Source organism: Babylonia areolata, chromosome 4 (assembly GCF_041734735.1).
Source record: "Babylonia areolata isolate BAREFJ2019XMU chromosome 4, ASM4173473v1, whole genome shotgun sequence".
NCBI lineage: Eukaryota > Metazoa > Mollusca > Gastropoda > Neogastropoda > Buccinidae > Babylonia > Babylonia areolata.
In genome coordinates, this window is record NC_134879.1 from 22,165,537 (window position 1) to 22,186,688 (window position 21,152).

At 41.0% G+C, this 21,152-nt stretch overlaps 2 protein-coding genes across 2 annotated transcripts in view; both read right to left on the reverse strand.

Annotated features, from left to right (window-relative positions):
* Nucleotides 1-836: 836 nt before the first annotated feature.
* The window catches only part of LOC143280956 (uncharacterized), a 47,147-nt gene continuing 26,831 nt past the window's right edge, over nt 837-21,152 (reverse strand). The window contains exon 2 of the mRNA XM_076585782.1: nt 837-3,803. Within this exon, the coding sequence (XP_076441897.1) occupies nt 1,555-3,378 (1,824 nt within the window). The 5' untranslated portion in view covers nt 3,379-3,803 and the 3' untranslated portion in view covers nt 837-1,554. The remainder of the gene's footprint in view (nt 3,804-21,152) is intronic.
* Nucleotides 8,332-20,606, reverse strand: LOC143280955 (uncharacterized). Its single transcript, XM_076585781.1, has 2 exons — nt 20,573-20,606; nt 8,332-11,433 (listed from the first exon to the last, which is right to left on the reverse strand). Exon 2 carries the CDS (start codon nt 11,014-11,016, stop codon nt 9,172-9,174), a length of 1,845 nt encoding a protein of 614 aa, XP_076441896.1. The 5' UTR covers nt 11,017-11,433; nt 20,573-20,606; the 3' UTR covers nt 8,332-9,171.

The window sequence follows — 21,152 nt, forward strand, 5'->3', positions numbered from 1 at the left end:
AACACACATATCTTTTTAAAAGAACTTCGTCAACGACTGATTGATAATAGATGGCAAAACTGGGAAGAACATGTGCAGAGCAGTGATAGATATTCTTTTTATAGTACATTTAAATCATCTGTAAATTGTGAACAATATCTACTGCTTGATATTGACAGACATATAAGGTATTTTATGACAAGATTTAGATGTGGAATATCGGACATCATGGTGCATCATAACCGTTATAAAATGTATACAGGTGTGAATTTATTGTGTCCTCTGTGTAATAACGAAAATGAAGATGAAATACATTTTCTGCTTTGTTGTCAGGTTTATCGTGATTTACGTATAAAGTATATTCCACAAAAGTATTATCAGGATCCTTCCCTGTTCCGGACTGCGTTGCTTATGGAAGAGAACCAATATTAAGGAATGTGTGTATGCATTTATACAAAGCTTTTAAGAGACGCACCATTATGCTTAGCTGATTTAACTAACTGCTTTTGTAATGTCTTCTGTCAGTATATTACTGTTTCAATGAGTTACTCTGAAAATGTGTGTGAATTATTCACAAATACTGTACCCCCTTCAGAAGGGGCCATGGCCTATACTGATTAAACTGTTTGAGTTCGAGTTCTCTCTCTCTCTCTCTCTCTCTCTCTCTCTCTCTCTCTCTCTCTCTCTCTCTCTCTCTCTCTCTATATATATATATATATGTGTGTGTGTGTGTGTGTGTGTGTGTGTGTGTGTGTGTATGTATGTATGTATGTATATATCACACACACACACACACACACACACACACACACACACACACACACACACACACATTGAATTAGAATAGTTATATTGACTCTTGCGCGTGAGTTAAACTGAAAAGAAAAGAATGCCTGAGTAGTTGAATCACCCATTCAGTCACTCGGATATCATTTTTTTTCGTTCAGTGAAGTGAAAGACACATGAAAATCCAGCAAGTGTAAAGGAAAGAAAACTGGAACACTTGAACTGGTGTTGCTATTTTCACGAACTTTATCCATATTATTTTTCTATTTTTTCCTAATGACATGACATTGACACGCCACAAAATACATAAGTGCTGCAAGCAAACGGTTTCATATCTGTCAACAGTGGCTGATAAAAACAAAATAGAAACAATACACCACTGTTTATGCCATAAGAATGTTTCCCAATGGAAAACTCCAAATGAATGAGATAGACCGAGACACAGTCATTACGAACTGAATGCTCACGCTCCAGATGACGGTGTTTCCAAAAGCATTTCCAGTGAAACGCCCAACGTCACAAACTGATCCTGTACACCTCACCTCCCTCTCTGTCTCTCTCTTAGTGTCAGTAAGGATCGTGGGGAGCGACGTGATGAGTCACCACAGTGTCGTTTTAAGCTTCAGCTTCAGTTTTCTGTTGAATATGAAGGGAGGATCTCTCTCTCTCTCTCTCTCTCTCCACACACACACACACACACACACATACGTATATATATATATATATATATATATATATATATATATATATGTACGTGTGTGTGTGTGTGTGTGTACTTACTTTGCATCATCAAAGACGTACAGACATGACGTTTTCATGATCAGACATCATTTCATCTCTGTCCACAGAAGACTCCAGTTCGAACATTGGTCCACTGGAACATTCTGCATGGGGGTTTTCTTCTTCCATCATTTTTCTCTCTGTTTCGTTGGAGGCATTTAGTTTATGAATCTGTTCTGTTCCTTCTATTTCATGGCAACTATTTATGCCATGTTTCTTTTGTTCATTGACCAATGGGATGAAATGTTCATCACTTGAGGAACATGCCTCATGGTCTACGAATTGCTCCTTATCAACTTTAATGATAGCATTATTTCCAGCTGTACTTAGTTCACCTTTGCTAAGGCGTTCCTCCTCTGGGTGTGCAATAGGATCATTTTTACCTTGCTGCTCAATTTTTATGCGTTGCGAAAATGATGACATCCACACACAATGAGAAGAAAGTATCCTGTCTGGAATCTTGAGACCTTCATCAAAAAGAAATGCCGAAGAAGTGGTCATACTGCAATTCGTTTGCACACGACTGTCCTCTCTGCAAATATTATCACATTGCTTGAACTGTCCATGCCCTGGAAGCGTTTCTTCTGTGTGTATTTCTTTCCCATTGCAAAATTTCTGCTTTGAGGAAGATGGCTTCGATGCAGAATCCTCAGTGTGGATTTGTGGTGACGATGTCGCCAACACTGCTATACATGGCTGTGGAGTTTCTACATTGCATGTTAGAGTTGTTGAGTCAGTAGCAACAACTGAAGGAGCCAGATAACTTGGATTCATTTGTGTGGGCTTTGTGAAAAACTGTGTAAGTTCTACAGTGCTTGTTTGAGTGAAGTCAGAAGATGAGGGAGACGCCCAGCTTGAATTCCTTTGTGTGGAATGTCTAAAAAGTCTAGAATTGGATTTCTGCACTGAATGAATTGTACTTTCAATGTCAGTTGGCGAACCCCTTCTACAGCACAAGATTCTCTTCATTGCATACTTAAATTTGGAGTTACTGAAAGCATAAAGAAAAGGGTTGACAAATGAGTTAGCGTGACTAAGTACTATGGCTGCCAGCAGCCAGTCAAAAGGAGCACTGTTTTGGGGGGAAAACACTGTTATGCAGTTCATGATGTGGACTGGAAACCAGCACACAGCAAACAGGATGATGACATAGGCCAAGCCCTTGGCACCCCTCACTTCCCGTTTCTGTTGTTGTAAATCTCTTAAGAACAACTGTATTTGAGCTTTTGTTCGCTGCCGTTGTTTACGAATAATATGAAATATGTAGATATATATCACAAGCATAATTAAGAGGAGTGGAACAGTCATGCCAAAGAAAGTGAGATAGACCATATATCTCAAGTCAATTACAACGGTAAAAGCACAGAACTCAAAACCTTCACTGCCCAAATGCCAACCCATGAGAGGAATCAAACCAAAGAAAATGGCGATGATCCATGTCAGTGTCACCACCAGAAGAGCTCTTTTCTTCGTCATCACACGTTGATAGAGGAAGGGGTTTTTCACAGCCACAAATCGCTCTACAGCAACACCCAGCAAACTTAAAATGGAGATATTGGTAAGGAGTACTACCAAACTGTTCACAAAAACACAGCCGTAAAAATTTCTAGGTAGCCCCATGTAAGATAAAATAACTGTGGGTGGGATGATAAGACCAACCAGGGCATCAGCTGCTGCCAAGCTGCCGATGAAACAGTTTGTTACAGTACGAAGGGAGCGTGTTTTCATGATAGCCACCAGCACAAGACTATTGCCGAACACCGAAAACGCTCCTGTCAAACATTCTGCTGTCACATACGCGATATCTCGGGGTGTCCATTGTATTCCACTCATCACGTGAAAATATGTCACAAATAACTATATATTACAAGCAGCCTGATTTACGTTGAACTGTTTATCAATGATTCGTATTTGTTAGTGCACCGTAGATGTCATGAATCGGTCAGATCAGGATCACTTTCAAGTTATATGTGGGAGTGATATGGGATTTATATACTCTGGTGTTTTGACATGTATATTCATGCTTGGTCATGACATACCCTCACTTCTGGTTCAAGAATGTGAACATTGCCGTCACCAGCAGTTTAAAACAAATCTTTCACTTCATCCTGTCTGCATGTTCATGCATGTCAAATGACAGCTTGCATGTCAGCATCGTCCAGGTGGATTTCGATCTTCAGCCAGCTTTTCTTGACTGAGGCCTTTCCACAAATCACCAGTGCTGTTCCTTCAGTCTGTCATCAAAGACCCGCAGCCACCTGCAACATAAAAAACATGATTTAAAAATATAAGAAAGCAAACTGTTTAATGAATTTCTTGAGGAAGGCATATGAAGATGCAGTTAGAATACAAGGCCAGGTACCATGAATTGGGAGAAAACTTAATTGTTGATAAAAGCGCCTAAATCGTCATGACAGAATGGATACGTTGAGGGGGGATGTAACGATTGACAGATTTGCCCTTCACTTCCGCGCCGGTTAGTGTACATATAGTTCTGCTGCCTACACAAGTTAGTTTTTGAAGAAGTTGAGTGTGAAAGTAAAGCAAATCAGAATATTTCCCCTAAGAGCGTGATAGGTAGTAATCCACTGGACACATGGTAACCTGTGTGCATGTGTGTATGTGTGCATATGTGAATATATATATATATATATATGTGTGTGTGTGTGTGTGTGTGTGTGTGTGTGTGTGTGCGCGCGCGATTTCTCATAAACCACAGTTTGACATTGCTTTGGGGGATCCAAATATTGATATCTAAATGGACAGACAATCCTTCTTTCTACTCAAGCTTATAGGACCAACATGATCATCATCACATATTCCACACAGCGTTAAGGTGTTATATCGACACCCTACTTAGAACAGGCAGTCGGAGAATATACGTGCTATATAATACATAAATAAAATGCAGAACATCTGTCACAATAACAGTTTCTGAAGGCCTCACTGAAAGTCATACTTGTGGTGTTTTTACGTCTATCATTAATCCAAGATTTGTGGGAATCCCAATATATTCGTTTCGGTGGGTTATGGAAACAATAACATACCCAGCGTGCACATCCCCGAAAACGGAGTATGGCTGCCTACATGGCGGGATAAAAAAACAAACAAAAACGGTCATACACGTAAAAGCCCATTCGTGTACGTGCGAGTGATCATGGGAGTTGCAGCCCTCGAATGAAGAAGAAGAAAGCCTTGTTCTTAAATGAAAAAAATGGTGGGTGAAGGGGTGGAGGGGGAGAGGGGTTCACTGCCAAAGGCTAACGCCGCCAAAGGATACGAACAAGGCCATTTCTTCTAGCCTACACAAATCACTTGTTTTCGTTGTGATTGTCTGTAGAAATCAGAATGAAGTAATGAGGCTTATCCTACTGAAAGAAGTGGAAGACACCCCAGTTGAGAGCGTGTGATGACGGACACAACAGCCGTGTGGTTAAAGCATTGGACTTTCAATCTGAGGGTCCCAGGTTCGAATCTCGATAACGGCGCCTGATGGGTAAAGGGTGGAAATTTTTCCGATCTCCCAGGTCAATATATGTGCAGACCTGCTTGTGCCTGAACCCCCTTCGTGCGTATACACAAGCAGAAGATCAAATACGCAGGTCAAAGATTCTGTGATGCATGTCAGTGTTCGGTGGGTTATGGAAACAAGAACGTACCTAGCATGCACACTCCCGAAAATGGATTATGGCTGCCTACGTGGTAGGGTTAAAACGGTCATACACGTAAGAGTCCTCTTGTGTACATACAAGTGAACGTGGGAGTTGCAGCCCACGAACGAAGAAGACCCTGTGATATCTTCTTGACCTTCCCTTAATGCAGGCCAGACACAAGTTAAAACAAGATAAAGCTGATTTCAAAGCATTAGAAAATCATGAAAACCCACTGCATGATGCGGTGAAGGGATCAAAAGACACTCATGTAGGACATGCAAATCATGGATGGGACTATCAATGGAGACCACACAGCCAGCCACAAGAAATGAAACACACAAGAGAATGGGAAAAATACTTGAAACATATCCACGACATTGTCATATCACCCACCCTTTGTGGAGCTCCGGGCAGTATGAGGCATCATGGAATAACTATATATATATATATATATATATATATATATATATATAACTGTAGAGCCCTTGACGTTGAAGTTGTGAGAGAAACAAGCAAGCTGACAGACTTGCTAGTAGCGAAACAACAAGCTGCCGAAATCAGAGAAGATCTGAAGGTGTAAGAAATGTTAAAGTATACTTGAAAAATCAGGTACAAGGCTGTTAGACCACTAACGCCCTTAAAGAAGGAATAATGGATAAAGAAGCAGCCCTAAGAGCAAGGACCATTACCGGTCAAATGAATAATGGCATTATCTCCAAACCAACCAACAGTTCTTCGAATTGGACCAGTCTCTGGGCCTTGCTATAACAGTACAATGAAGAAACATGGTAGGTACGCTTATGACCAAGAAGAGGTGGATAAAAGTGGTTGTGACTTCAGAAGCAGTACAGTTTCAGTTCAAGATGTCACTGCCTTTGGACACATCCATGCAGGCTGCACCACACCAGATGCCTGACCAGCATCATACCCCCAACGCGCATTGTCAAGCCTTGAATGCATGTGTGAATATTTGTGTACCTATCATAGTGGATTTCTTCCACAGAATTTTGCAAGATGGCAACATTTGTGTTCCCACGAGTTCTTTTTCAGTGCGCCAAGCGTGTGCTACACACGGGACATTGGTTTATCGTCTCACCCGAATGACCAGACGCTCAGTTTAATTTTGCAGTCAAACGCTGGAGAAACGGCGAGAGCGGAAATCAAATCCAGGATCTTACGGGCAATGTATTGGCAGATAAGCGTCTTAACCTCTCTACCACCTTCCTCCCTTCAAAAGTGGCCTGTATTTGTGAGTGTCTTAGTATTTGTATGTGTGTTGGTGCTCAGGTCAGTGTGTGTGTGTGTGTGCGTGTCTGTGTGTGCGCGCGCGCGTGTATATGTGTGTCTGTCTGTCTGTGAAAGAGAGAGAGAGCGAGCGAGCGAGAGAGGGGATTGTTGGAGCTGGGTGCAGATGTATGCAAGTATCTCGTGTGCCATACCTTTTGTTGAGCCTTGTGTTGGATTTACTCAATATGTACGTGTCTGTGTGCATATGTGTGTGCGTGTGTTTGTGTGTGTGCACACGCATGTGTGCATGAATGCTGAACCGGGTCCATTTAAAAAAATCAATCAGTTGCCTTATGTGTATATTTTTCATAGTCAATTTAATTTCATTACTTTTTCATTTTATGGTCGATTCATTTTATTCTATTCAGTTTCATGTTTTTCCAGTGTTTGGTAGGCTCTCTTTGGTAGATATGTGCATAGGTCTGGCATATGCTCCCCCACATTCAATCCGGCCCTAAAGTTTCTCATGTATAGCATGCGTTGATCCGTCCACACCCTGCAACACCTCCTTGAACGTAAACCGAGCGAGGCGACTCAAGCAGAGGTTAAACTTAGGGATGTGTGATGAGATGTGCTGTTTGATGTGTTGTTCAACAGTCTTTGGAAACAACTCATGAAACAGAGATCAATATTTAATTTGCAGGATCAGCATGTTCTCCTGGATTATGAAGAGGGAGAACACTGCCTGTTTGAAAGGTTTGGGGGAAATGGTCTTTGTCAATACAAAAGTTGTAACTGTAAATATATGCGAGATACTATAATATATGGAGCACTTGGCTTATGTGCATACGCGCGCGCGTGTGTGTGTCCATGGTAAACGTTAACGATTTCAATTTCTTTGCAAATACTTGTCAGTACCAAATCTGAATAAAATACTCAGAAACAAAACTTCCCACTCATACTAATGATAGGCTGTAAGTCTTCCAGATTAAGCTGTATTTCCAGATAGTGAACGGTGGTCTGTTCCATTTATCCTCTGGATCCACAAGATCTTATTGCGTCGTTCCTGCTTCATTGCAGGAACCTTGTAGGTTTTTTTTTTTCTTTCTCTCTCTCTCTCTCTTTTTGGGGGTGGGTGGGTGGGGGTAATACAGACAGACATTTTATTTCTTGTCCACAGTTAAAAGAAAACGACATACTGGATACAACAGGCACAATGAAACTAATTACACAATCAACGTGTTTACTGCATAATGAATATTCTAAGAGGGTTTCCGAATTAACATTATCTGACATGGTTTCAATTTCAAAGGCAGCCATCATACCTGAAATGTCTTGTCACAGTAGAAATCATGTGTTCAAACTATTTTGCGACAACATATTAATGACAGAAGCCGAAAGAGGCCACTGGATTTTATTCAGAGTAAAACTTGTGCACAGGTCTCGTCACTTACTGCGTAATGTCCTTGTGCAGCTAGTAAAAATCAACAAATCTGATTACAGTCCCATGTCAAATTTGAGAAAGAAAAGGTGCACTCCATTGATGGCAAAGAATTGTGCAAGCACACACACACACCAGAATCAGAGAGGTCATATTGACCCTAGCACACGAGTTAAGCAGAAAAGAAGAATGCCTGAATAGTTGAATCACCCATTCAATCATCGAGGCATTATTTTTTTCTCTCTTCTTTTCGCCCCGGTGAATGAAAGCAAGACACAAAAAATCCAGCAAGTGTAAAGAAAAGAAAAACTGATTTAATCCATTTTTTCTCTAAATTTTGTCAGGCACAATTTCTTTTGCCCTAATTAATGACATGGTATTTACACAACACAGAATGTTCAAGTGCTGAAAACAACCAGTTTGATATCTTAGAATGATTGCTGATACAAACAAAATGAAAAATACAGAGAAAACACCACTGCTTGGACCACTCAGAACGTTTTGCGGTGGAGTACCAACAAATGACAGACAGACTGAGACTGACACACAGAAAGAAAACAGAACGCTTCAAGTGGTGGTGTTTCCAAAGACATTTCCAGTGAAACGTCCAACGTCACAAACTGATCCCGCACCTCACCCCCCTCTCTTGTCTCTCTTTCTCAGTGGATCGTGGGGAGCGACGTGATGAGTCACCACATTGTCATTTGATGCTTCAGCTCAGTTTCCTCTTGCTTGATGCATTAGGCCGTTGAATATTACGGGAGGATCTCTCTCTCTCTCTGTGATGAAGTTCATTTCGCTTTTTTTCTGTCCAGCATTGGATGATCTCAGAAGATTCATCCCTTCCAAGTATTATAGCAGGCCAATGTTATTCTGGTTGACATCAATGTCTTGCAGAAAAGAATCTGTGTATCAAGAAATTCGCACTTTTTTTGTTTTTTTTTGTTTTTTGTACGAAACATTTCAGAGGAGAAGCATTATGAATTGATACTACGATATTGTTAAAATTTCTAGTATTCACGAATTATATTACCATGTTTACGTGGTCATCATCATCTAAAATGTGTCTTATTTATGTGCACCCTCTTCAAATGGGGCCATGGCCTTTCTTGAATAAAACATTGCTATCGTTATCGTTATCTCCCAAACCCTCTTTCTCTTCAGCATCAAAGACGTACAGACATGATGTTTTCACGATCAAGTCCCATTTCATCTTTGTCCTCAGTAGATTCCAGTTTAAACTTAGAATCACTGGAATATTCAGTTTCATCATTTTCTTTTTCCATTATTTTTCTCTCCGTTTCTTTAAAAAAAAAAATCTAGTTTATGAAGCTGTTCTGTTCCTTTTATTTCATGGCAACTACTTATGCCATGTTTCTTTTGCTCATTAACCAATGGGAAAAAATGTTCATTGCTTGAGGTGCATGCCTCCGGGTCCACTGATTGCTCCTTATCAACTTCAGTGAGAGCATTATCTCCAGCTGTACTTTGTTCACCTTTGCTTGAGGTGCATGCCTCCGGGTCCACAGATTGCTTCTTATCAACTTCAGTGAGAGCATTATCTCCAGCTGTACTTTGTTCACCTTTGCTTGAGGTGCATGCCTCCAGGTCCACAGATTGCTCCTTATCAACTTCAGTGAGAGCATTATCTCCAGCTGTACTTTGTTCACCTTTGCTAAGGTGTTCCTCTGCTGAGTGTGCAGTGGAATCATTTTTACTTTGCTGCTTAATTTCTATGTGTTGAGAAGTAGGTGTCACCCACACATGATAAGAAGAAAGCATCCTGCCTGGAATCTTGAGACTGTCATCAAATAAAAGTGCGAGAGAAGTGTAGGTACTGCTGCTCGTTTGTACAGGACTGTCCTCTATACAAATCTTATCACATTGCTTGAACTGTCCATGCCCTGGAAGCGTTTCTTCCGTGTGAATTTCTTTCCCGTTGTAAATTTTCTGTTCTGAGGAAGATGGCTTGGATGCAGAATCTTCAGAGAGCTGTGGAGTTTCTACACTGCATGTTAGAGTTGCTGATTCAGTAACAACAACTGAAGGAACCAGATGGCTTAAATTCATTTGTGCAGACATTGTGGAAAACTCTGTTGCAGACATTGTGGAAAACTCTGTAAGTCCTACACTGCTTGTTTGAGTGAAGTCAAGAGATTGAGATTCCCAACTTGAATTCCTTTGTGTGGAACGTGTGGAGTTTCCAGAATTGATTATCTGTGTTGTATGGAATGTACTTTCAGTATCAGTTGGCGAACTCCTTTCACAGCACAAGATTCTCTTTATTGCATACTTAAATTTGGAGTTGCTAAAAGCATAAAGAAAAGGGTTGACAAATGAGTTAGCATGACTAAGTACTATGGCTACCAGCAGCCAATCAAAAGGAGCACTGTTTTGGGGGGCAAACACTGTTATGCAGTTCATGATGTGGACTGGAAACCAGCACACAGTAAACAGGATGATGACATAGGCCAAGCCCTTGGCACCCCTCACTTCCCGTTTGTGTTGTCGCAAATTTCTTTTGAACAACTGCATTTGATATCGTGTTTGCTGCCATTGTTTACGAATTATATAAAATATATAGATATATATCACAAGCATGACCAAGAGGAGTGGAACAGTCATGCCAAAGAAATTGAGATAGACCAAATATCTCAAGTCAATGACAACGCTAAAAGCACAGAACTCAAAACCTTCACTGCCCAAATGCCAACCCATGAGAGGAATCAAACCAAAGAAAATGGCGATGATCCATGTCAGTGTCACCACCAGAAGAGCTCTTTTCTTCGTCATCACACGTTGATAGAGGAAGGGGTTTTTCACAGCCACAAATCGCTCTACAGCAACACCCAGCAAACTTAAAATGGAGATATTGGTAAGGAGTACTACCAAACTGTTCACAAAAACACAGCCGTAAAAATTTCTAGGTAGCCCCATGTAAGATAAAATTACTGTGGGTGGGATGATAAGACCAACCAGGACATCAGCTGCTGCCAAGCTGCCGATGAAACAGTTTGTTACAGTACGAAGGGAGCATATTTTCATGATAGCCACCAGCACAAGACTATTGCCGAACACAGAAAACGCTCCTGTCAAACATTCTGCTGTCACATACATTATATCTCGGGGTGTCCATTGTATTCTACTCATCACGTGAAAATATGTCACAAATAACTATGTGTTACAAGCAGTCTGATTTACCTTGAACTGTTCATCAATGATTCGTATTTGTAAGTGCACTGTAGATGTCATGAATCGGTCAGCCCATCGGGATCACTTTCAGGTCATGTGTGGGAGTGATATGGGATTTATATACTCTGGTGTTTTGACATGTATCTTCATGCTTGCGTCACCAGCGTGGTATTTTTGAGTGCTTTTTAAAACATTTATTTCTTTAAGATTCTCTTTCACTTCGTCCTGTCTGCATGTTCATCCATGTCAAATGACAGCTTGCAAGTCAGCATCGTCCAGGTGGATTTCGATCTTCAGCTAGCTTTTCTTGACTGAGGCCTTTCCACAAGTGACCAGTACTGTTCCTTTAGTCTGACATCAAAGACCCGCAGCCAACTGCAACACAAAAAGCATGATTTGAAAATATAAAAAGCAAAATGTTTTCTGGATTTGTCAAGAAAGGCTCATGAACAAACGGGTGGATTACACGGCCTGGTACCATGAATTGGGTGAAAAATTAATTGTCAATAAAAGCGCCTAAATCGCAATGACTGAATGGATATGTTGAGACACCAGTTGCATAAAGGGCTCCAATTTCTGCTATTGTTTCGTTAACTGCTGGATTTACATTATAAATTTTTCTTTTGTATATCTTATTTCGAGATATCGGAGTATGATCCACCATGACTTACAATATGTAGGTAGACAAGACTGTATGATGATGTTGTTTTTCAACATCAATACAATCAGGAATCAGCATGATCTTGACAACCATCTCTTGAATCTTTACTGAATTCTAAAGAAAAGGGTAATGAAGGGGGCGGGGGCTGGGGAAATATGATCAGATTTGCCACTCACTTCCACACCTTTTTGTGTTCGTTTAGTTCTGTTGCCAGCATACACAAGTTGGTTTTTGAAGAAGTTAGGTAGTACGAAAGAAAAGCAAATCAGAATCTTTCTCCTAAGAGTGTGATAAGTAGTAATCCGCTTGACACATGTTAACCTGTGTGCGTGTGTGCATATGTGGTATTTGTGTGGGGTGGGAGGTTAAAATGTGTGTGTGTGTGTGTGTGTGTGTGCGTGTGTGTGTGCGTGTGTGTGTGATATTTCTCATAAACCACAGTTTGACATGTCTTCGGAGGATCCAGATATTGATATCTAAATAGATTATCCTTCTTTCTACTCGAGCTCATAGGGCCAACATGATCGTCACCACATATTCCACACGGTATAATGTTATATCGACACCCTTCTTAGAACAGGCAGTCGAGGAAGGTAAGTGTTACCTAATACCGTGTGACAAAAATAAAACGCAGAACATCTTCCACGAAGACATTTTGTAAAGGTTTCGCTGAAAGTCGTGCTTGTGGTGGTTTTACGTCCAACATTAATCCACGATTTCTTGGAATCAATTCAATTGTCCCAGGAAAGTAAATGAGTGAACATCTATTTCTTCTAATGACCATGATCTTTGTTAGAATTGCTTGGTAATCTCATATTTTCCGTACCTTGCTAAGCTGCATATTTGTATCAGTTGCACTGGAACAAGTCAGACACTGTATTGAAAAATACAAGCTGTGGAACAAAGTTCTTGTCTTGCTGTTGTGGTGGTGGTGGGCTGTATTTTTGTTGGAATTGTGACGCAGAGTGATGAACATCATGATGCAGATTTTCTTTGACGTAATCAGCACAGCAAGTTTTTACTCATCCAAAGCCAGACGGGACATAAGAAGCTGGGGGTGGGGTGAGTGGGGGGCGGGATCACAGTCTCCGATCTGCAGGTCTGTTGTGAAATCCTGAGTTGTCCTAATTTCCGAGGGATCTGTTTGTTTGTAATGCGTCATCAGCATTTGTCACACAGCTTTGTTGTTGCTGTTTTTAAATAGTCACACATTCTGAAACCAGGGTCTAGGTCCACGTGATTTATATAATCTGCAGCAGACATCATTGTATCTAGTGGTCAAGGCAAAGCTCTTGAACACAATCACTCTTATTGAGATTATAAAGTATTATGTATATGTATTTGGCCACTTCGACAGAGTTTGGGCAATTCTGTCGTCCCGTGCAAAGACAAACTAGCACAACAATAACACCAGATGTTTCAGATTCTTACTGAATTCAACTGAACCCAAACGAATAAAAGTGATCTGCTTTTTTTTCAACACTTCATTCCACAGACTGATATGATAACATTAGACGAATAGAAGAAATACGTGGATAAATAAAATCAAAATCTTACGCAGACTGGAGCCAATGATGAAAGCATACATGACCTGAATGAAACAATCACATAATGCAATAAAGATATTGCCTCTGGTCCAGTGAGACTTTGTAAATTATATCTCAAGGAGTTCTCTGAAGAAGATAATCTCCGTCAAACCGGTTTCTTTAACAACGGATATGTACCTGAGATGTGGACACATATCGTTTTAAAACCCACACCAATACCAGGAACGAACTGTTGTCCTGTCTTTAAGACTGGATGTCTGCACCCTGTAAACTTTCCATGGGACTGTCAAAGGATCACCTCTTTTCCCTGTCCTTTACAACGTTTGAGAGGAATTGCTGATCCGAACAATAATGGAGTGGCTACAGGTCTTACAAGCTCATGTGTTTTCCCGCTGTTTCATTCAACAGAATACAAATTGAGAAAACTGATGGTATTTGATACATAGGAATACAGTTTGACAGGAAGTTGAATTTCAGAAAATATGTCGAAAACATTGTTCTGAAATGCAAAAAGGGGTTTTCAGTGCTAAAGGCTATGGCTGCCAAAGGCTACTTACACGGCAAGTTCTTTTTGCTATACCAATCACTTGTTTCATTGTGATTGTAGACTACGACTCACAAATCTTTCTCAAGGCAGCCTCCTGAAGTTAGAATTCAAAATGAAGTAATGAGGCCTATCCTGAAAACAGCGGAAGACACCCCAACTGAGACCCTGCGATAACCGCTTGACCTTCCTTTAATGCAGGCCAGACACAAGTTAAAACTGATTTCAGAGCACAAGAAAACCCTGGTAGCCCACTGAATGATGCAGTGAAGGGATCAAAAGACATGTAAATCATGAATGGGACCAGCAATGGAGACCATACAACCAGCCACAAGATACGAAACAAACAAAAGAATGGGAAAAATACTTAGAATGCTTCAAACATCTCTACGGCACAGTCATATCACCCATCCTTTGTGGAGCCCGTGGTAGTGTAAGGCATCATGCAATTACCAGATGCAAAAAAAAGTGTACTGCCCTGGACATGGGTATGTTGAGAGAAGCGAGCGAGCTTACAATCTTGCTGGTAGCAAAACAACAAGCTGCCTAAATCAGGGAAGATCTGAAGTTGTAAGAAATGTTAAAGTGTACTTGAAAAATCAGGTGCTAGGCTGTCAGACCACTAATTCCCTTAAACAATGAATAATCAATAGAGAAAGCAACCCTACGAGGAAGGGCCATTACCAATCATATGAATAGGCATTGTCTCCAAATCAACAGTGTGTAGTCTTCTTCAGACTGGACCTTGCCATAACAGTATGATAAGGAACACGCTGGGTACGCTTATAACCTTGAAAATGTGTTTGTGACTCATGGTTATACTCCCTTCTTTTCTCTTTCATTTCCCTCCCATTCCCCTCCTCTTCTTCCCCTCCCACCCCCCTCCCCACAGACCCCCCCCCTCTCTCTCTCTCTTCCTTCCCATCCACCTTCCTCTCCTTGCACCCCACCCTCATCTTCCTCCCACCCCCCCTCTCCTCTAACAAAACAGTGAGCAGTTTCCAGCCATTGAAATGTGGTCACCTCTTCAGTACAGACTGCAGAGACCTGCCAACACTTCTTCACCTCTGCACTTGACAAAGAGTTTATGACTCGAAACGTCATTTTTATCTCCATCGAAAGGTACCTTTGATTTTAAACCATCTTTTACCCTTTTTAACTTCGTTTTAAAAGGTCCAGCAATCACCATTTTTTCATCGGTGACTTCAGCAGTTCAGTTTCAGTTCAAGGAGACGTCACTGCCTTCGGACACATCCATATCCGTTACACCACATCTGCTCGTCAAGGGGTGGAGGGTGCGTGCGTGTGTGTGTGTGCACGCATGTTTCAATGATCGCAAGTATCCTGAACCTGGCTCATTTAGAAAAAAAAATTAACTAGTTGCCTTATGTGCTTTCTAAATTATAATATATATATATATATATATATATATGTTCTATGTTTGGGTTGTTTTTTGTTTTTTTAATACTTCTTCATTTTCATGGTCGATTCACCTTATTTCATTGTTTCGTGGTTTTCCAGTGTTTGGTAGGCTCTTTTTGGTAGGTCTGTGCATCGGTCCGGCATCTGCTCCCCGACATCCAGTCCCGCATTACCTTTTCTTAAGTACATGTCATGTAGCTAGCATTGATCAGTCTACACGCTGCAACACCACCTTGAACTTAAACTGACCGAGGCAACTCTTGAACAGCACACTCACTTCAAGTACCCAAGCAGAAACTTAGCGATGTGTGATGAGATGTGCCACTTGATTCAACACTTTCGGAAATAACTCATGAAACAAGGGATCAGTATAAATTTGCAGGGTCAGTAGGTTCTTCTGGTTTGTGAAGAGGAAGAGCCCTGCTTGTTTTGACTGATTTTTGGCAAATGCTTTTTGTCAATACAAAAGTTGTAAAAATAGATATACGTGATAGACCAAAATATACCGGGCACATATTTGGCTTACACGTATACGTGTGTGTGTGTGTGTGTGTGTGTGTGTGTGTGTGTGTGTGTGTGTGTGTGTGTGTGTGTGTTAAACGTTAACGTTCACACCAATGATAAATTGTAAGTCTTTAAGATTAAGCTGTATTTCCAGATAGTGAACGGCCCATTTCATTTAGCCTCAGGATCCATAAGATTTTATTGGGTCATTCCCACTTCATTGCAGGAACTTTTTGGGGGGGTCGTGGGGGGGGGGGGGGGGTGTCAAAGACGGCACGAAATCTTATTTCTAGTCCACAGTTAACAGGAGAAAAACAAATACTGGACAGAATAGACAGTATGAAACCAATTACACAATCAACATGTTTACTGCATTAAAGAATCAAGTTTGCTCCCTTGACGGCAGAGACGTTCGCGCACGCGCGCGCACACACACCCACCTGAATCAGAGAGGTGATACTGACTCTCGCACATGAGTTAAACAGGAAAAAAAAGAATGCCTGAATAGTTGAATCACCCATTTCTTCACCCAGACATTCTTTTTCATGATGAAAGCAAATCCAGCAAGTGTAAAGAAAAGAAAAAAAAAACAACAACAACAGCAATTATATCCTTATTTTTTTACCTCTAAATTATGTCGAGCGTAATTTCTTTTCTCCTAATGACATGGCATTGACACAACAAAGAATGTCAAAGTGCTGCAGACATCCAGTTTGATATCTTAGAATGGTGACTGATTCAAGCAAACAAAAAACCCTCTATAAATCACCACTGCTTAGGCCACTTGCGGTGGAGTACCAACAAATGACAGAGGCAGACTGAGACTGACTGACAGACACACAAAGAGAACAGAACGCTTCAGATGGTGTTGTTTCCCAAGACATTTCCTGTGAAACATCCAGCGATGCAAACCAACTCCACACCCCACACCCCTCTCTGTCTGTCTCTCTCAGTGTCCGTAAGGATCGTGGGCAGCGACGTGTCGTTTGATGCTTCAGCTTCAGTTTCCTCTAGATTGATGCATCAATCAATCAATCACTTTATTGTTTGAATCAGCGTATAGAAATTCGCCTTCTGGCTCGTCGTAAAGAAATAAAACACATTTTGAGAGATGGTAGCTTTTAATTCGAGAAGAGGGATGAAAAAAATGGTGTTAGGCCTAGCTGGAAATGTTAATAAAACCATCTCGATCATTAGCTCGTGCATTCGAATGTTGTGAAACTCTATAAGAAACTGATTTTGCATGAATGCCAGATGTATTTTCGTGAATGGCTATTTTTGTTTGCTTGTTTGTTTGTGTCAATGCCGTTACATCTCTTCAAAATTCCATGCACGTGTTTGAATTCAGTCAATCTTCCAGATATACTATTTTTGTTCCATTTTGTTTAAGATCTGACAAGGTAATGCAGAGGTACAGACAGTGTTTTATGTAACATCACACACTTGAGTGAATGATGAGTGAAAAGTGACTGCATAAATTTACCCCTTTAACTTTTAGATCCAAAGAAAAATTTGATGAAAAAATATTATTAGCCAACAACATAGACGTCTGAGTGAATCTTTCCCGCTTGAATTATTTTGACATTCATATTCGGTAAAGGGCTGAATAACTGCTGCCTTGATGAAAATTAAACGATACGACATAATGCCATAAATATGGCTACTTCTGAGCAATCGAAATTGTAGATCCAGAGTCAAGACATAACAAGTCTGTCACACTTCTGCTGTCACTGGTTAGATCTAAAGTTTAACTGTCATTCTTCGTTCGTGGGCTGCAACTCCCACATTCACTCGAATGTACACGAGTGGGCTTTTACGTGTATGACCATTTTTACCCCGCCATGCAGGCAACCATACTCCGTTTTCGGGGGTGTGCATGCTGGGTATGCTCTTGTTTCCATAACCCACCGAACGCTGACATGGAATACAGGATCTTTAACGTGCGTATTTGATCTTCTGCTTGCGTATACACACGAAGGGGGTTCAGACACTAGCAGGTCTGCACATATGTTGACCTGGGAGATCAGAAAAAACCTCCACCCTTTACCCACTAGGAGCCGTTACCGAGATTCGAACCAGTGACACTCAAATTGAAAGTCCAACGCTTTAACCACTCGGCAGTTGCGCCCGTCACTTTGTCATTCGTTTATTTTTGTTCTTTTGTTGTTGTTGTTTGTTGATGTTTGGAGTAACTAAAACTGGATAAACACACAGGAAGCATTGTGCTTACCTTTGCTGTGGAAGCTGATGATGTTTTTTCACCGTCATTTTTAGTCATGCGAAACTCAGCTTACGTATCACAAATATATTTGGTAGTGGTTGTTTTGACTGGTTGAATCCGCAAGAAGAAGAGCAAGGCAGTTTTGATCTCAAGCGAACTTGTGCCGCGTGGATAGACAACTCGGGTGCTGGAGGACGGGGTAAATTTACATTTTGACGTCACTCTCTCTTATGACATCTTCATTTGTGTCATTACATCAATGGTGAGGACATTCACAGCACGTTCGCCGGAGAGTTTATTGTTTATTATTTGTGATGGCATGGTGGAAAAATAACGTATGTAATAAACAAAAACCGAATGGATGCATTAAAAGATGTAATTAAGAAGGACATTAAGGAAAATACTCACTCGGCTGTGCATACCCCGATCTCTCTCTCTCTCTCTCTCTCTCTCTCTCTTTTGAATGGTGGACTCGACAGTAAACTAAATCTTTCAAAGTTTCTTTTTCTGGCTTTTAAACGCAGAGACTTAATGAATCATGAATCATTACCAACAACTAGTTAAGGTACCAAAATGATTAATTATGTTTTGCCATTGCCTTATTCAAGTGTCTTCTCACAAGGATGGTCTCTAGCTGATACAGTGAGGACGAAAGATTTATTTATTCATTTATTTGTTTATCTGTTTACCTGTCTGTTATTTATCTACTTATTTGTGTGCCTTGTGTAGGTTTCTTTATGTATATTATGTTTGCAACGGGTCACAGGCCTATACGCAATTAAAACATTTGTTCTTGTTCTTGTTCTCTCTCTCTCTTAGGCATTTGTTTTAATATGACATGGCAAACTTTGGCCAAAACTAAAAAAAAAAAAAAAAAAAAAAAAAAAAAAAAAGAAGAAGAAGTGGAATTAAAAGTGATTAAAAATTAATGCTTACTATTCACAGAATGTATAAAACAGTTGAAGCTCGAGTACATTGCGATATATGAAGCAGTTCTTTGCCATAAAGGTATATAACAAGGTTGAATTGCAAGCCATTTTACGTTTCTCACTTTTCATAAATGAACTTGCTGAAGATATATATATATATATATATATATATGTGTGTGTGTGTGTGTGTGTGTGTGTGTGTGTGTGTGTGTGTGTGTGTGTGTGTAAGGGACGTCTTCGCATACAACTGAACCCTGATGTGACTGATTTATCTATTTTGCTTTTTGCTGGTGATATATCATACTTTCATCAGACACAGTTGCTGGCCTACATGAACGTTCTTGCCAATAAGGTTTTTGAATTAGAATCATATGCTAATCTAGCTAAATGAAAAATAATGTTTTTCAGAAACTGGGTATATTTCGCGACATGAGACACGGCCAATCAAAGAATCGAAGTTGTGAATTCTAATGAATATATGAATATCTAGGTGTGTTTTTCAGCACGATATTATCGTTCTCAGTGGTTTGTGATGACATGGCCGTTAACACAAGAAAGGGTGTTGTTGCACGCGCGCGCGCGCATACACACACACACACGCACACACGCGCGCGCGGTCCAGAGCGCACAGACATGCAAAACGATGTAACTAATTCTGTGAGTGTGTTGTTGTTGTTGTTGTTGTTGTTTGTTTTGTTTTGATTTTGTTTTTCCTGAAGTGCTTGGAGCCCTGTTTAGATATCAAGAGTTACTTAAATTCACACCGTCGTCATCATTATGAGTATGATGATATCATCATCATCATCATCATCATCATCAGCAGCAGCAGCAGCAGCAGCAGCAATAGCAGCAGCAATATCATTATTATAAGAAGTTTCTTATGATTATAAGAAGTAGTAGTAGTAGTAGCAGTAGCAGTATCTCAACCACCATTATTATGTGTGTTTTTTCAATGTTGTTGTTGTTCTCGTCGTCGTCGTCGTCGTCGTTATTATTGTTGTTGTTGTTGATATTATTATCATTATCATTAATACTAATTTCATTATATTTCGATTACCATCATTATCATTATTACTATCATAATTATTATCATTATTATCATTATCATCATTGCTGACACTGGTTGACATCGTGCAGCTTGCGATGAAGATGCTGCCCCTGTTCGACCCCACCCTGCAGCCTGTGGTCCACCCCCGCCCGGAGACACTAAACTTGACCCCTCTGTACTACAGACCTCTTGTGCTGGAGGCTCTGCTGCCAGGTCAGTGTGTGCGTGTGTGCGTGTGTGTGTGTGTGTGTGTGTGTGTGTGTGTGTGTGTGTGTGTGTGTGTGTCTGTGTGCTTGAGTGTCTGCCCCCTCCTCCCTCCCTCTTCCTCTTTCGTGAGTTTCTGTTCCCAACTCAAGACATGCCTGATAACGAGGACTGTTTAGCACTGGGGATACTGCGGCGAGTGTGTAGAACTGTCCGGGGTAACACACAAGTGGGAGGGGGGGATGTCACTCCACAGTGGCTTTCACTCGGTCACTTCCTCCATGCTGGCCGACAGGCCTGGTACCACGGTAAGCCTGTCACCTGACGTGGACAAGACATGGTCACACAAAGACAGACACAGAGACACAGACAGCGACATAGACAGACAGACAGACAGACGGAAAGGGGAGAGAGAGAGAGGCAGAGGCGCTCACTCAGTCTGGCTCCGCGATTTAGCGAATATTGTCGTCAGGCACTTCTGAACATCAAGGAAGTGACTTAGCAACAGTTCAAGGTCTCCTCTGGTGTGTGGCCTTCTGGCGGCCTGACATCGATAGTTCCCTGTCCGACTGCCGGCGCTGGGTCTGCGACAGACGAACGCGGATCGTGGTCGTGTTTTGGGGGACTCGGGAGGAGCGGCGTGGAAGTGATGTCACTAAAATGGTGCAGATATATAGGGCAGCACAAAAATGTAGTAAGAATGATAATTCAACATTATCGCATAGGGGGAGATGGGTCAGAAGACACACACACACACACACACACACACACACACACACACACACACACAGACCTTGTTCTTGTGGGGGTGTTTGTACTCCGGCGGACAGAAACTGCCTTTGTTGATCAGCTGTCAGGGTCGCCTTGTGCACTGAGGACAATGTTGTTCTTGTGAAACTGTAGGCCCCTCCCATGCCAAATCCTCCACAGTCTTTTTTTTTCGTCTTTGTTCTTTATTCCCGGTTTTTACCATCAACATCATCTTTACCATCATTTTTATTGGTAGTAGCAATA

What these genes read in the sequence shown, in the direction of transcription:
- LOC143280955 (XM_076585781.1), bottom strand. Translation starts at nt 11,016, where the DNA reads ATGAGTAGAATACAATGGACACCCCGAGATATAATGTATGTGACAGCA.